This window comes from Gymnodraco acuticeps, unplaced genomic scaffold (genome assembly GCF_902827175.1).
Source record: "Gymnodraco acuticeps unplaced genomic scaffold, fGymAcu1.1, whole genome shotgun sequence".
NCBI classification, from domain to species: domain Eukaryota; kingdom Metazoa; phylum Chordata; class Actinopteri; order Perciformes; family Bathydraconidae; genus Gymnodraco; species Gymnodraco acuticeps.
In genome coordinates this window covers 1,739,127-1,754,799 of record NW_022990513.1, presented here as the reverse complement: position 1 = coordinate 1,754,799, position 15,673 = coordinate 1,739,127, and the positions used below count along the sequence as shown (strand labels likewise).

At 42.2% G+C, this 15,673-nt stretch overlaps 1 protein-coding gene across 1 annotated transcript in view; it reads left to right on the top strand.

Annotated features, from left to right (window-relative positions):
* The first annotated feature begins 277 nt into the window (after window positions 1–277).
* LOC117553230 (polypeptide N-acetylgalactosaminyltransferase 18-like) overlaps window positions 278–15,673 on the top strand; it is a 347,581-nt gene continuing 332,185 nt past the window's right edge. The window contains exon 1 of the mRNA XM_034227077.1: window positions 278–691. Coding sequence (XP_034082968.1) covers window positions 451–691 — 241 coding nt within the window. The 5' untranslated portion in view covers window positions 278–450. The remainder of the gene's footprint in view (window positions 692–15,673) is intronic.

The window sequence follows — 15,673 nt, the reverse complement described above, 5'->3', positions numbered from 1 at the left end:
ATAGACCCTGCTGTCTCCGGCATACCTCACCATGTGAGGATCGATGAGTTTCAGTTTGTATGGATTGCCCTCCCCCGACCCTTCCCCTCCGTGACTGTGAGGGGACCGGCAGAGGCGATCAGAGCCCGCCCCCTCCCTTTCTATTGGGCACTGCAGTATGAGGACTCGCACTTGGCGAGGGAGGGGGGTTGTACCGCTGCCTGACAGCTCTGCATGCTGCTCAGCGGGACTCGGCTCCTCAGTGTTAGTGCAGGATATTATTATTATTATTATTATTAGGAAAGCATTGAAAGCCTCCTGTGTGTCAGCGGGGAGCTGAGAGCGCAGAGGGGGCGGGACTACACAGCATCTCTCCGCGCGGCGCACATTTGGACGCGTTTGCCGCGAGCGTCTCTTCAATCCACCTGCCCGCGCGCGTCTGGAACAGGAAGCCCATAGAGGGATGTCGCGATGCTGTGCACACGGAGAACTAAAACTTTGGTGTCGACATGCGTCATCCTCAGCGGCATGACCAACATCGTGTGTCTCCTGTACGTCGGCTGGATCACCAACTATGTCGCGAACGGGGGAGCCAAAGTTCCTGAGAGCAGGGGGGGCGGCAGGAAGCTGGAGGAGGACAATAAGGGGGAAACCCTGAGGATCATGGAGAGGCTGGACCGGCTGGAGAGCGTGGTCAACGAGCACATCAAAGGTGAGGAGGGGGGGGGGGGGGGGGCTCAGTCTGAGGCCAGAGGGTCAGATCACTGAGTACATTCAAGTAGGCTACTGCAATTTTGAGTTAGGCTACTTCTACTTTACTTGAGTATTTCAATGTTATGCTACTGTGTACTTATACTCCACGACTGTTCAGAGGTACATGGTGTACTTTTATTCCACTACTTTTATTTAACACCTTTAGTTACTTTACAGATGTGGATTAATGATGTGAAATATAATCAAGTCAGACTTTAGTTCCACCTGGAGTAAATTCACAAGCTACCCTGCAGTATACAAAGTCATTCAAACTAGCTGCACCTGCTTTGAGAACACTTTAAAGGTGGGTCAGGTAAGTTTGAGAAACCGGCTCGAGATACACTTTTTGTTATATTCCATGGAATGCTCTTAACATCCCGATAGCAATGAATATCTGAAGTGCTTTGACAACAAATCCATAAAAAAATGTCATCTGTGGAAGCCGTAGTACTGTAAAAAGCACGACCAATCATTTTAGCCGGCCCGGCTAAAGTAACTGGATGGCCTACCTGCCTGTCAGCCTTCCATCTGTGCACAAACTGATCTCGTGCCCTCATTGGTCATGTGTGTGTGTGTTGGAGGAGGGGCTCTGTAAGGAAGAGGCAGATTTGTTCCGGCTTTGTATTTTCAAATTCTAGTGCACTCGAGCTGGTTTCTCCAAAATTGTACAAGATCTGAGTACTTCTCCCACATCTAGTTATCATTTTTCAGAAGCAGCATAAGATAATGATTAAAATTGCATTTAGAGAAAATTAAGATCACTTCGTTAAGGTTCAAACCCCACTGCAGTCAGCATGTCATTGTGTCCCAATTAGTAATGTTCTCAGTCACTTCACCCCAAATTGCTCCTGTGGGGATTACCCACAGCATTGAGTATGTCAGTCGCTTTGGATAAAAGCATCTAAGTAACATGTAATGTTAACTTTCTCTCACTGCTGAACATCAATATCTTAATAACTCGCTGTAGACATTCTTAAATATTACACAACTGATTATTGTATTGAAACATTAGATCATTCATCTATTATTTAATCTGCAATAAATAAAGTGACCACACATTTAATAATTGATTAATATTTATAGACATGATCACGATGAAAACATGTATTACTTCCAGCCTCTTTAGAAATGTGCATCATTGTAACATAACTGTTTTAAAACAGCAGCATGTTGTCATCAGGGCCCAGGAGTTCAACACTTGTAATTCCTATCTGATCAGATCAGATTTGGATTTTGGGGAGTTCAAAACCAAAAAACAGGATTAGGATCACTTTGATATCCGATCAGATCAGGAAATCCAATCCAAGCTTTAATCTGGATCAAATCTTCAAAACGGGTAGTTCAAACCGACAACACAGGATTGGGATCAGTTTGATCCCAAAAAACTGGATTATCCTGATCCCACCAGAGGGGTGGGTTTCCAGTGGATTACCAGAGCAAAATGTACTGTACCATTTATTTTTAAATATGTTTCAATATAAATAAGATGGCAAAGTTTGTTAACTGAAATAATACACCATTTTTAGCCTTCATGGGAAATACATTTTATGTTTTCCATGTTTGCTCACGTTTGTGGTGGCCTATTTTGTTTTCAACCAAATGTTGATGACATACATGTTTATGCTCATAAACTTATCACAACAAAGATTGTCAATCACAAATGTAATTTAGATTAAAGAAAAAATATCTTCAACAAAAAAAAGTCCATCATCTGTCATCACCTTTCAAAAGTAATTGCGGACAATAGATGTCTCTGCAATGTGGTCTCTTGTCTTCCTTGTATTATTTTTCATGTCCACTAGATGGCGCTCGGTAGGATTAAAGCACTGATATTCAGGATCTAGTCATCTTGAAAAGTCGTAATCTGGATCAGGCTGATCCTATCCTGAATTGATTTGAACTCCAGGAACAACATTTGGCCGACTTGTCTGATCCTGGATCACAACAAATGGGATTTCAAAATCTGATCTGATCTGATAGGGATTACAAGCTTTGAACTCCTGGGCCCAGGAGCTCAAGAAAGTTGTGATTGGTATTTTAATACACTGAATGACAAATGAATTTATCGGAACAATTCCAAACAGATATTTGGATGAAATTGGAGGAAAATTATCTGCCATTAATGCCCCCCTGGATATAATGACTCTTTAAAGGTCCCATGTCATGGCCAGTTCTACTGATCATAATTCCATAGTTGAGTTCTACTAGAATAGATTTATATTGTTCAATGTTCCAAACTCACATTGGTTTCTCACAGCATCTCTGATAGTCTGTGTATTCACTCAGTCCTACATGGCTTGTTGGAGCTCCTGCCCCCCCCCCCCCCCCCCCCCCCCCTGTGAGCCCACTGTGCTCTGATTGGTCAGCCCGCCCACTCTGTTCTGATGAGTCCACCACCGTTACAGCGGAACATCAGGGTTTATGTTTTACAATGGCGTTTGTTAGTGTGACGATATAGTTCACGATGTGTTATGTTTATTTGTCTAGTGTATTTGTGCCAACTATGTATGAATGTTTGCATGTTATGTATACTATTGAAGCAGGGATAGTTGGTGCATGTAGTTGCCTGTTTTCGCCACAAGGCTCTGCCTGAGGGCGTGAAGGTGAGGAAGAGCGTTTCTTCTTCGGTGGTTGAGGGAACTGTGACGGAGTTTTTGGATCATAATGAAGTTGCCACGAGTGAGAAAAGACAAGTGATGTCCGCTTGAGTCCTTGAGTGCAACATTAGCAACCAGAAAATGACAGCAGTAATGACAAACAGATGAGAATGCTGCGTGGGGTCTGGGTGCCGTGTTGGCGGGAAGTTGCGGGGCTCGCTGCTCCGCCCTATGGGGCTCGAGGAGCGGACAGTGTGAGCTGGATTACTGGTGTCGTTTCCTGGTTGCTGCGTGGGGTCTGGGTGCCATGCCAGCGGCACCGCGGAGCTCAGGCTGGCATGGCACTTGGTGTATATCCAGCATCCAGGGAAACACAGCGGGAAATCCACCTCACACTGTCCGCTCTGGGAGCCTCGCGGGGCGGACTCCTGAGCTGCTCGGGAGTCCACCCTGGCAGAGGGTGTGCATATTGTTCTATAGCTGTGTGCCAATTGGTCCATTTGGACTTAGTGACGTCAATAGGCCCCGGAAGAAAGTTTGTGACTCTGCAGACCGTTTACATACAGAAAAAGCCTCATAACACACAAGGGGACGGGTGATAACCAGAAAAGCATGACATGGGACCTTTAATGTGAATCATAGTAACATGCTCAGGGTCAAATATCCCCTACACATGTGTTATCAGTGATATAAAAATGCCCTGCTTTAAATCATTATTTCATGGTGAAAATGATGGTGACCCTGACAGCTTCACGCACTAGTAATTGGAAATAAATCTTCACTTATTTGATGAGACTTGTGAAACAGTTAGAGAAGGAACTAATAGTGTCGCAGTGAGGACACACTTGTGGATGACACAGCTCATAAAGTTATTCAAGTTTGCTATTTTTCATTGCAGTCACCTGATTAAGATATTACAATTATAATCAAAAGGCAGGCAACAATCAAGCACAGATATCTGAAACAAAGGCTGAACCATGCTATCCCAAAGTTTTTATAAGCCCGCAAAAATAAAATGTTAGGTCATTTTCCTACATCACAGCCAAATGCAATGATTTCATAATCTACAAAGGGAAGCAGCACGCTTTGATGTCCCTGACTCAGACAATGTAGGAGGGCAAAGGTGAAGTTGTTGTGTGGTCTTTTATAAAATGCCTTAAACGTTTTCATTTTCTGTCAATTCACAAATAGATGAAACTATTTACCACTTCAGCTCCATACCAGTTAAGCTCAAGTATTCATAGGATAAAGAGGAGCACTGTTAAGAGGAAACAATTTCATTTAATGAAGAAGCCCCACACAGAGGAGTTACGTGTTTCTATTGGAGCATTTCTGGTTGTTGTAACTAAATGATAATGCACACATGTGGTTTTCAGGGTTGTCTAAAGTGAGTTAAACGTTTAAATCCATAGACAGTGAGTCTCCCAGATTGTATTTGCATCATGGTCCAGTTTGCAGGCCTCTCTGGCAGACTCTTTCATTGAAACCTACATTCAGAAATCAGAACAGGTATAACAACAGAACTCATGTCAGAGCTGGACAAACTTTTATATGTTAGAATTAACATCCGACTTCATTAAAATAACACATAATAACTCGTACTTTCCATTTACTACAATGGTAGATGATGATTTTTTTCCCTTAACATCATGAGTGTGTTCCTTCATCATATGTTTCTGTGAAGCACACACACAGGATTAAACGTATTCCCCGTGGATCCTTAAATGATTCCCCTCAGAGCTGTAAACCAGTGAGTCAACACACATTAAGAATTAGGACAACGTTTTTTCTAAATGGGACAGTACAAGGCTCCCTAAATGAACATTTGATTTAAGAGAAAATGCACTCCTTCACAACACTAAGATAGTTAAGAGTGGATTTCACGTGTCATGCCAATAGACTGCTAGAGTGCTCAGTTCCTTGGAAATGTAAGTGCTGTAATTTATCACACATCGCTGAGAAAGAGAGATCCAGAATAAATTTTCTGTTTCAAGTGAGCTAATCAAGGACTAATCAGAAAGGCTGAATTAATACGCATTAGATGGAAAATGATTTCAGATGCAGTGATATACTGCTGACACGTACAGGCTCATATATAACCATTACAATGATGTTGCATATGGTTACTGTATTTTCTTTCAAGACAAGGATTTGAGTCGTATACTTTAAAAACAAAACCTTGAAAAACCTGTCAACTCTCCAAACACTCTTAAAGGTTGAATGTTTAGGATATACAGTAGTGGCTTCTAGCTGTGAGATTGCAGATTGCAAAAGGCCTTCCAATCTATTTCTAAAATAAAATGAAAAAAATAGCACACAACAAGATCATACTGCAACAGTCTGAGAGAGAGAATACTTACTTACTTAGAGTCGGTGAAGCATGAGAGTGAATCCCTAGAGAATGATAGATACTGTATACAATATACATCCTTATATAAGGGACCATAGCTGGACTACTAACTCAAGGTTTAACATACTCTCAGCAGAAATCCTATTTTCCGGAGAACAGTCTGACAGCCATAGTATAAAGGACATCTATGTCTTGCTTGCTTATCTTTCTTACAGTGCAGACGCTTTTCTGCTTGCTCCTGCCTCTGCTTACTTTTTATGCTGATTTTCCTATTCTTATTCTCTGAAAACTTCGAGCGAGCGGCTCCTGGACATTAACTTATCACTGGGACAGTTCATCTTCGTAAATACTACTGCATGCTATTTAGCTAGTTGGTAGCAAAATGCCTCCGTTCTCTACAGATGACTTCCACAAACTTATACAGAAGATGGCTGTGTTGGAAATGAAAATGCAACGGTTGGAAGTTAACGTGGAAGTGAATGGACTATGTCGTGGGAATGACACCACTTTACCAGTGTTGCAAAATAATGGAGAAGGGTATGCTAACTCACAGCTAGTTAGCAGCTACAAGGATTCCAAGGAACAGGAGGGCTGTGTACCGGGTAATAAATCTACAAGTGGTAGTCCTCCCTGGAACTCTCTGGGTGCAAAGCCTAAGAGTAAATCATTTCCATGGGATTTGGGAGGACGGATAACAGGCAGAGCCCAGCGCTCTGAAATCTGTGATCGACCGGCTGGCCTGCATTGTTATCACCCAGGAAGAGCGCCTCTTCAACCCCTATTCATACTAGGAAACAGCAGTGGACAGCTGCTAAAGGGAGAATTACAAACAATCCTCCTAAACCACCAAGTGTGCCAATCCAGAACAGATACGCTCCGCTGACCGAGAACCGGAGATCTGATGACCTGGATAACCTGTCCTCTTCACACAGCAGGGTAAGGACCAATAGCTACTCCAAAAGTAAAAGGCTAGAGGGAAAGCTAACGACTGAGCCTGAAACTCTGATTGTGGGTGACTCTGCTGTAAGAGATGTAAAAGGTCTCTGTAGTAAGAACAACACCAAAGTACTCTGTTTTCCCAAGGATGTGGTCTCTGACTTGGCTGAGAAGATCCTGCATATTGGGGCTGAACATCCGATTGTGAAGAATGTGGTACTGCACATTGGAACAAATGATGTTGTGAAACAACAGTCAGAAGTGCTGAAAGAAGACTTTAAATGTTTGTTGGAAACTGCCAGCTCTCTAAATGCAGAGGTGTTCATCAGTGGCCCTCTACCGCCAGTCAGAAGAGGAGTGGAGAGATTCAGCAGATTGGTTGCACTGAATACCTGGCTTTCAACTGTCTGTACTGACCATTCTGTTCATTTTATTGACAATTTTAACTTTTTATGGGATCGCAGACATCTTTTCAAGGCAAATGGAGTTTGCCTGAACAAGTCAGGAGTGAAATTGTTTATCTCTAACATATTCAACTGCCTGCGTTATCAATCTGTTCCCTCTGCCAAGGACAAGCGGCAAGAGGAATCAAAACAGGAGAAAGACACAACACATCACGCAGAAAACCCTGAAGAATTATCACTGCACCCGCCTGAGGAATGTTCTGATTATGGGAGACCTATGACACACATGGAGGAGTCTCCACTGCCCATCACCCCCCCCCCCCTGACAACACCTTTGAGGATACTCCGTTCACCCTTTCACCCTCGCCCACCCTCCTGGAGATCGCTGAACACACAAAGGAGATACAGAGGGGTGGCACCGATTCCTTCCTGGAGTTCAAAGACCAAACGAAGGCGATACGCAGGATTGGCAGCATGTCCTTTACCCCCGCTCCTCAACGACGCCCACCAAAATCACTGCAGAGACGCGCACCATCTCCCCCGTCCTCATCACCGCGCCTACGTCAACCACCTCCCCCCCCTGGCATCATGTCCTCTACCCCCGCACCATCTCGCCCGTCTCCATCACCGTGCCTACGTCAACCACCTCCCCTCCCTTCAAGAAAGCATCTGCAGTCTCCGAAGCCTGATAAGAATGTGTGTGTACAAAACGCTGCAAACTGATATCTGCTGGGTCCAGGCTCAAGGGCGTATGGCACTCTCAACTCTTTCCAGGACATGTCGGGGCCCTGCCTGCCAGTAGCTTTGCCGATATCTGTGTTGATAGGTAATAGATTAAGAGCGGTGAATCATAGAAACAGGAAGCGCTCAAACGTTTGTGTGAGTGTATCTAATTTAGCAGTGATTCCATGTCAGCCACAGCTTGTTACAAAAAACATGACTGATAGTGTGTTTAACAAACTTAAACTAGCTTTATTAAATGTCAGGTCTTTGGCAGGAAAAACATTTTTAATCAATGATTTTATCACTGAGCACAATCTCGATTTTATGTTTTTAACAGAAACTTGGATTGAACAAAATAACAGTGCAGCTGTTCTTATCGAATCAACCCCTCCCAACTTTAGTTTTATGAGTCAGGAAAGAATGCATAAGAAAGGGGGTGGAGTTGCTATTCTGTTCAATGATTCCCTTCAATGCAGGAAGACATCTTATGGGAACTTTGATTCTTTTGAATATGTGGCCCTTCAGCTGAAATGCTCCTCTCGAGCTCTGTTCCTAAATATCTATAGACCACCCAAATACTGTGCAAGCTTTTTTGATGACTTTACTGAACTGCTGTCTATAGTGTGTATTGACTTTGACCGTCTAGTCATTGTTGGTGATTGGTGACTTGGCCTTTATAATTTGGAATTGAAAAACGCACGACAATCGTTCTTCTCTGACATCATTACCAAAAACAAAAACAATGCACGTGCCTTGTTTGCTACCGTCGACAGACTAACTAACCCCCCAGTGTCAGTAGCCTCTGAATTTCTATCCACCAGGGCGTGCAATGATTTTGCCTCCTTTTTCACTGACAAAATTCAGAAAATCAGACAAGCAGTCAGTGCCTCTGCATCAGGAACAGCAAATGTGTTGTCCCTATGTCCACCTAACATCAATTCAAACACCATGACACAATTCCATCAGATTAATGATAAAAACCTAGAGGACATTATACAACTTCTGAAATCCTCCTCCTGCTGCCTTGATATTATTCCAACAGGATTTTTCAAAGATGTTTTGCCTTGCATGGCCTCAGATCTACTTCATATAGTAAACAAATCTCTTCACTCAGGTATTTTTCCACAGGCCCTGAAAACTGCAGTCATTAAACCGCTCTTAAAAAAGAATAATCTAGATGCTTCAGTAATGAACAATTACAGGCCCATATCAAACCTCCCATTTCTAGGTAAAATCATTGAAAAAGTTGTTTTTCAACAGTTGAGTAATTTCTTGCATTTAAATAACTGTTTTGATGTGTTCCAGTCAGGCTTTCGTCCAAACCACAGCACTGAGACTGCTCTTGTAAAGGTCTTTAATGACATCCACTTAAACACAGACAGTGGCAGAACTTCAGTGTTAGTATTATTAGATCTCAGTGCTGCGTTTGACACTGTTGACCACAGCATATTACTAGACCGACTGGAGAACTGGGTGGGACTTTCGGAAACAGTTCTAAATTGGTTTGAATCCTACTTAAAGGACAGAAACAACTTTGTTTCTATAGGTAAATACACATCTGAGTTGACAAATATGACATGTGGGGTTCCTCAAAGCTCCATCTTGGGGCCTCTTCTCTTTAACATCTACATGCTACCACTGGCTCAGATAATGAAGAACAACAAAATAAGTTACCATAGCTATGCAGATGACACACACATTTACGTAACAATTTCACCAGGAGACTATGCTCCAATTCAAACACTGAGTAAGTGCATTGAACAAATCAATGACTGGATGTGTCAGAACTTTCTCCAATTAAACAAAGATAAAACTGAGGTAATGGTTTTTGGAGCCAAGGCAGAACGTATAAAAGTTAGCGCTGAGATTCAGTCTGCAATGTTCAAAACAACAGATAAAGCCAGAAATCTAGGTGTAGTCATGGACTCTGACCTGAGTTTCAACAGTCACATTAAAACAGTTACTAAATCAGCCTACTATCACCTAAAGAATATATCTAGGATTAAAAGACTAATGTCACAGCAGGATTTGGAAAAACTTGTCCATGCTTTTATCTTCAGTAGACTCGACTACTGCAATGGTGTCTTCACAGGTCTCACTAAAAAATCTATTAGGAAGCTGCAGCTGATTCAGAACGCCGCTGCTCGAGTCCTCACTAACACTAAGAAAGTGGATCACATCTCTCCTGTTCTGAAGTCTTTACACTGGCTTCCTGTCCCCAGAGTCAGAACTAAACATGGTAAAGCAGCGTTCAGTTATTATGCTCCAAATATCTGGAACAAACTCCCAGAAACCTGCAGGTCCGCTGCAACTCTGACTACTTTTAAATCCAGGCTGAAGACTTTTCTTTTTGTCGCTGCTTTTAATTGAACTAGTCATATCTTAGACTGCACTGTAACTTTGATCCATGTACTTTTTTCTTTTAATGTTTAATTGAACTATTCACATCTTAAACTGCACTGTAACTTGTATCCATGTATTTTTTCTTTTAATGTTTATTTTATTAGCTTTTCTTTTTAATGACTGATTTTAAATGCCATTTTCTTAATGTCTTTCATTTTTTGTAAAGCACTTTGAATTGCCTTGTGTTGAAAAGTGCTATATAAATAAACTTGCCTTGCCAATGTGAACGAATGATCACCCTAAAGCTTGCGTCAACACATCGGATCATTACTCCTCTCACTGCTTTTCCAAACATGTAGAACACCTGGCATTAAAACACAAAAGGCTTTTAATTTATCCAATCTGGGCTAATGTAGAAACCTGGCAGTGCAACATGGTGGACTCAGAGTCAAAGCTAAAAAAAAACATATGTGTTCTAAATGTTATCTTACTATACACTCATTAAACGTAGTTATAAATATAATAGCCTATTTCAGCCGATGTCTATACCTAAAGCCTTCTCACTGTCACTTTAAAATGGTATTGGATATAATGAAGAGGATTCTGGTCATAAGATTTTAGACATGACTTTGCATCACTAAAGTTTGACTGAATAAAAAAAGTTATACTAGAGCATTACTTTTTAAAATCCAAGACAGCTATGCTGGATTGTTGTTGTGGTTCTGTGTGTTTTAATGGCAACATGTGGTCCTGGAGACACCTGATAGCATACATAATCACAGAAGCTGTGTATAAGACTTTGCCAGGTATTCTTATTTCTGCAGATGAATTGTCACTGTGATTGTGTTGGAAGCTCAGTCATAAAACCTTACAGGTGTGTAGTTCAGTAATATACGCAACATAATCATTTGAGCACTTTCGCAAATGCCAGTGTTAATTAGTAATGTTCACATATAGCAGTTTAGTCAACCGGTTCCTTCAAGTACCTGTCTTCTTTATGCCATTATATCATTGGTCATGTAATTAAGGGAAGTCAAATCTGATTAAATGTGAGCAAAGCAAGCTGTTGGATCTGAGTATCGGCCTACACCAGGGGGCGCTGTTTCCACTGTGGATCGGGATTTGAATTGCTGTTCTACTTATTCAGCATGACTTTCAGATGGATAGAAGACCCTAACGGTACGTCCACACAGCAGCTTTTCAAAAATCTTGAAAATCTTGGAGCTGGGCGTGTCTGAAAGCTTGGGATTTTTTGCGAGCAACGCGACCAACAACCAATCACATGAATCTCCCGCCCCCGACATACAAAGCAAAAAACCCCGGGGATTTTATGCGAGCAATATATATATATTAGGGCTGTCAAGTTAACGCAAAAAAAAATTAACGCCACTAATTATTTTAACACGATTAACACATGTGTATTTTTTGTCCTCGGCCGCCCCGTAGTTTCAGAGCGCATCGAGTTTAAAATACCATCGACAAGCTGATGCTGACAGCCCCGCTCCTGCCGCCCGCTTGTGGCAGACCACACTTCCACGCTCACCGGCAGGCACCGACTGGCTATTGGGAGGACTGGGAGGGTGTGTGTATGTGTGGCCTGAGCGAGCGAGAGAGAGACCTTACGTGCATTGTTGTTGTTAGCATCTGGTGCTAGCTAGCTGCGCTAACGGATTTAAGGAGCTGTTTAAATGAAAACAGAGGAGAGACATTTCGCCACAACTGCGCCGAGCACTTGACTTTATGCAGGAAGCCAGACAGTGGGACATTGTACGAGAAGTCAGCACACTCAGCTCGGATAGTGCGCAACATGATTGCAGCTCCCGTTCGAGCATATGCCTTGAGTTGCACATAGCTCCAACGATCACACACACACACACACACACACACACACACACACACACACACACACACACACACACACACACACACACACACACACACACACACACACAATTTGTATTGTATTATTGTACGAGAGAGGTTCCAGGTTGTTGTGTTTAATATTCATGAGAATATTTGTCATTGTTCAAATGATAATAAACATTAGCATAAAGCATATTTGTCCACTCATATGTTGATAAGAGTATTAAAAACTTCAAAAATATTCCTCTAAGGTACATTTAGAACAGATCAAAAATGTGCGATTAATTTGCGATTAACTATAGACAATCATGCGATTAATCGCGATTAAATATTTTAATCGACTGACAGCCCTAATATATATATATAAACTCCCCAAACAGGCGAAAACCTACCAGTTTCACCCACTGTCTCTGCCACCTCCCTCCATGCCTGGTTCCTCCGGTTTGTATCCCGTTAATAGTTCTGGTCGTAAAGAACCGGGTGATTTGCTACCGTAATTTCTCGTTTGGAATATGAGGAAATGAACTGCGGTCTGGTTCTCCCTGCTTACACGCGGTTTGATTGGCTAGCGCTTCTGCTGTCAGATTTGCATAAACAGGATTTGATTGGCTGACGCTTCCAGCTCAGCTTCAAAAGTTGAACATTGCTCAACTTTTGAATCCTGAAAATCCTGGAAATCTTCGCTTCGCTCCCCCACAATGCAGTTCGGCGAAAAGCGAGGCATCCCCATTCAAAATCAATGGGCAGAGAAGCGTTGGAAGCGTTGGAAGATTTGTTTAAAGCTGCAGTGTGGACGTACCGTAACGGCCCGTCTACACTACAGGCATCAAAAAATCTTGAAGCTGGGCGTGTCTGAAGCTTGGCGATTTTTTGCGAGCAACGCGACCAACAACCAATCACATGAATCTCCCGCCCCCGACATACAAAGCAATAGCAATGTTAAAACGAAGTAAACTGGATATAAAATCCCCAAACAGGCGAAAACCTACCAGTTTCACCCACTGTCTCTGCCACCTCCCTCCATGCCTGGCTCCTCCGGTTTGTATCCCGGTAAATAGTTCTGGTCGTAAAGAACCGGGTGATTTGCTACCGTAATTTCTCGTTTGGAATATGAGGAAATGAACTGCGGTCTGGCTCTCCCAGCTTGCACGCGGTTTGATTGGCTAGCGCTTGTACTGGCGGGAATTGCAAAAACGGGATTTGATTGGCTGACGCCAGCTTCGAGCAAGCATCGAGCCTCAAAAGTTGAACATTGTTCAACTTTTGACGCCGATAGACGCTCGCGATGCTTGCAACGCCTTGCCATGCTACCCACAATGCAGTTTGGCGAAGTTTGAAAATATCCTACGTCACCCCATTCAAATGAATGGGCGAAGCGTTGAAAGCATTTTTTGACGCCTGTAGTGTAGACGGGCCGTAAGAGGCAACGTTTTTGCAAAGCCTGTATGTGCTGATGAACTCTACCATCAGGAGCTCTCTGGATCCTCCTCACTGTTTAAAGTGCTGCTCCTCTTGGTGCCGAGGAAGGTTGGAGTGATACAGCACACATCATCAACATGGAGAATGGCAGGCTAATGGTGTACTGAACTGTTCAGACGTGCTAATATAATCTGCATAGGCTCTTGGGTTGCAGCGGGTGAGTACATTTAGCCGGCGGAGTGCTTGGCTCGGCTCTCCACTCTGCTCCGAGCCGGTGCCAGATTACATTTTCAGCCAGGGGCTGATGTGTTTATGTGTTTATGCTTTGTCACTGATACAAAAAGACCAGACTGCGGAACCATAATGCACGGTTGAATGAGAATAATGTAACGCTACGGAGGCAGCACAGATAGGGAATAAACTGCGCTGTTATTTTTGTATTCACTGGCTTTGAACTGGAGACTCATGTTTATAATGTCTAAATGAATGTTATACAATCATGCTATTAAAACTCTTCTTTTAAACTGTTCCTGTACTTCTAAAAATACAATGGTGCTGTCACATTCAGCACATTAGCTCTGTGTTCCTTCAAGACCACAGAACTGGAGGTTCAGCCTTCTCATTCTGACGTGAATGCCAAAGAACATAGAATGATGTTGTGTTCAATTTTTGAAATAGAAACAGAAATACATATGTATGCTATATGTATATGCTAATCAAATGTCTTTCCTTTTTGTTGTACATTTAAACCAATTGAGTAACCAGCTCCTGTTGGTACAACAGCCAAACAGAAAGTCATTTTTAGGTTGTGTTCTTCACAGGGTTGTGTGTTTGGAAATGTTCAGAATTAAAACGCTGCCGTGCTAACGCTGACTTTTAACTGGTTTTGATTCTGGTTAATGGGTTTATGTCGCCACACTACTCTGACTAAAGGTCCCATGTCATGGCCATTTCTACTGATGATAATTCCATTGTTGAGGTATACTAGAATAGATTTATATCCAAACTCACATTGGTTTCTCATACAGCATCTCTGTATAGTATGTGTATTCTCTCTGTCCTACACGGCTTGTTGGAGCTTTGTTTCAATTCATGTATCATTTAGTTACAAATATGTGATATATCTGAACAACAAAGTGGTCAAAAATCATTTTATTCATTTTTTGGAAACATTTTCATGATCGCTTTTTTCGTTTTACATTTTCATTTATTGTCATTTCCATTCAGTCAGTCATTAAGTGCTATTAAAATGTTAATGTGCTACATATCCACACAAACACACAAAGTGTGCAGTCCAATGAATGTTAATCTAACTGGGTTTTGATAGATAACATATCTCTTTTTCTTCTCTCAATTATTTTATTTCTATTGTGCACTCTAATCAATATTAATCAAACTATTGTTCGTTTATACATTTTAAGAATTAGTTCTTATTTGATTTTATTTATTTGGGTCTACAACAGATGATACAAATGTTTGTGTCAGTAAATGTGTACTAACAGAGGCGGGGGGGGGTGTGGAAATAACGGGGACAGAGCTGCTGTCAGACGGTCAGCTGTGCAGCGTCATCACAAACGGACGTCGCTTCACGTGACGCTCCGGAGGAAAGGACGTCCCATTGCTCTTAAAACTCATTTCCCTGCTTCTCGTGGTTTCCTTGGAGGCTTCTCAATACTCAAATTTCCCCTCCTCGACTCCTCGGTCCTCCGGTAGTGACCCGGAAATGAATTTCAGCGCGCCATTTTGAAGGACATCTAATTTCTCTAAATGCACACCGAGGACCGAGGATCGAGCGTCGAGGAGGCTCTCTGGAGGAGCTCTAACCGAGGATATACTGATGGTTCCTCCACGGCTCCTCCACGGATGCATTTCCGGGAAGGGTGGAGGCGTGACGCACGGCCGGACTTATCTCAGCCAATGACAGCTATGCATGCATCCCCTGGATATTATTTTAGAAACTGCTTTCATCCAGTGAGAACAGCTGTAAGGTCCGTGCAGAAAGCAGAGCAGTGTGTATAATCACTCAGTATAACAGGCCTACTCTCTTTATTTGCTTTAGTTTAGTAGATAACTACAAACAAAGAGTCGATATTTTTCTAAGACTATTCATATCTTAAACTGCACTGTAACTTTTATCCATGTATTTTTTCTTTTAATGTTTATTTTATTAGCTTTTCTTTTTAATGACTGATTTTAGATGCCATTTTCTTAATGTCTTTCATTTTTTGTAAAGCACTTTGAATTGCCTTGTGTTGAAAAGTGCTATATAAATAAACTTGCCTTGCATAAGACCATTTAGTGCTTCA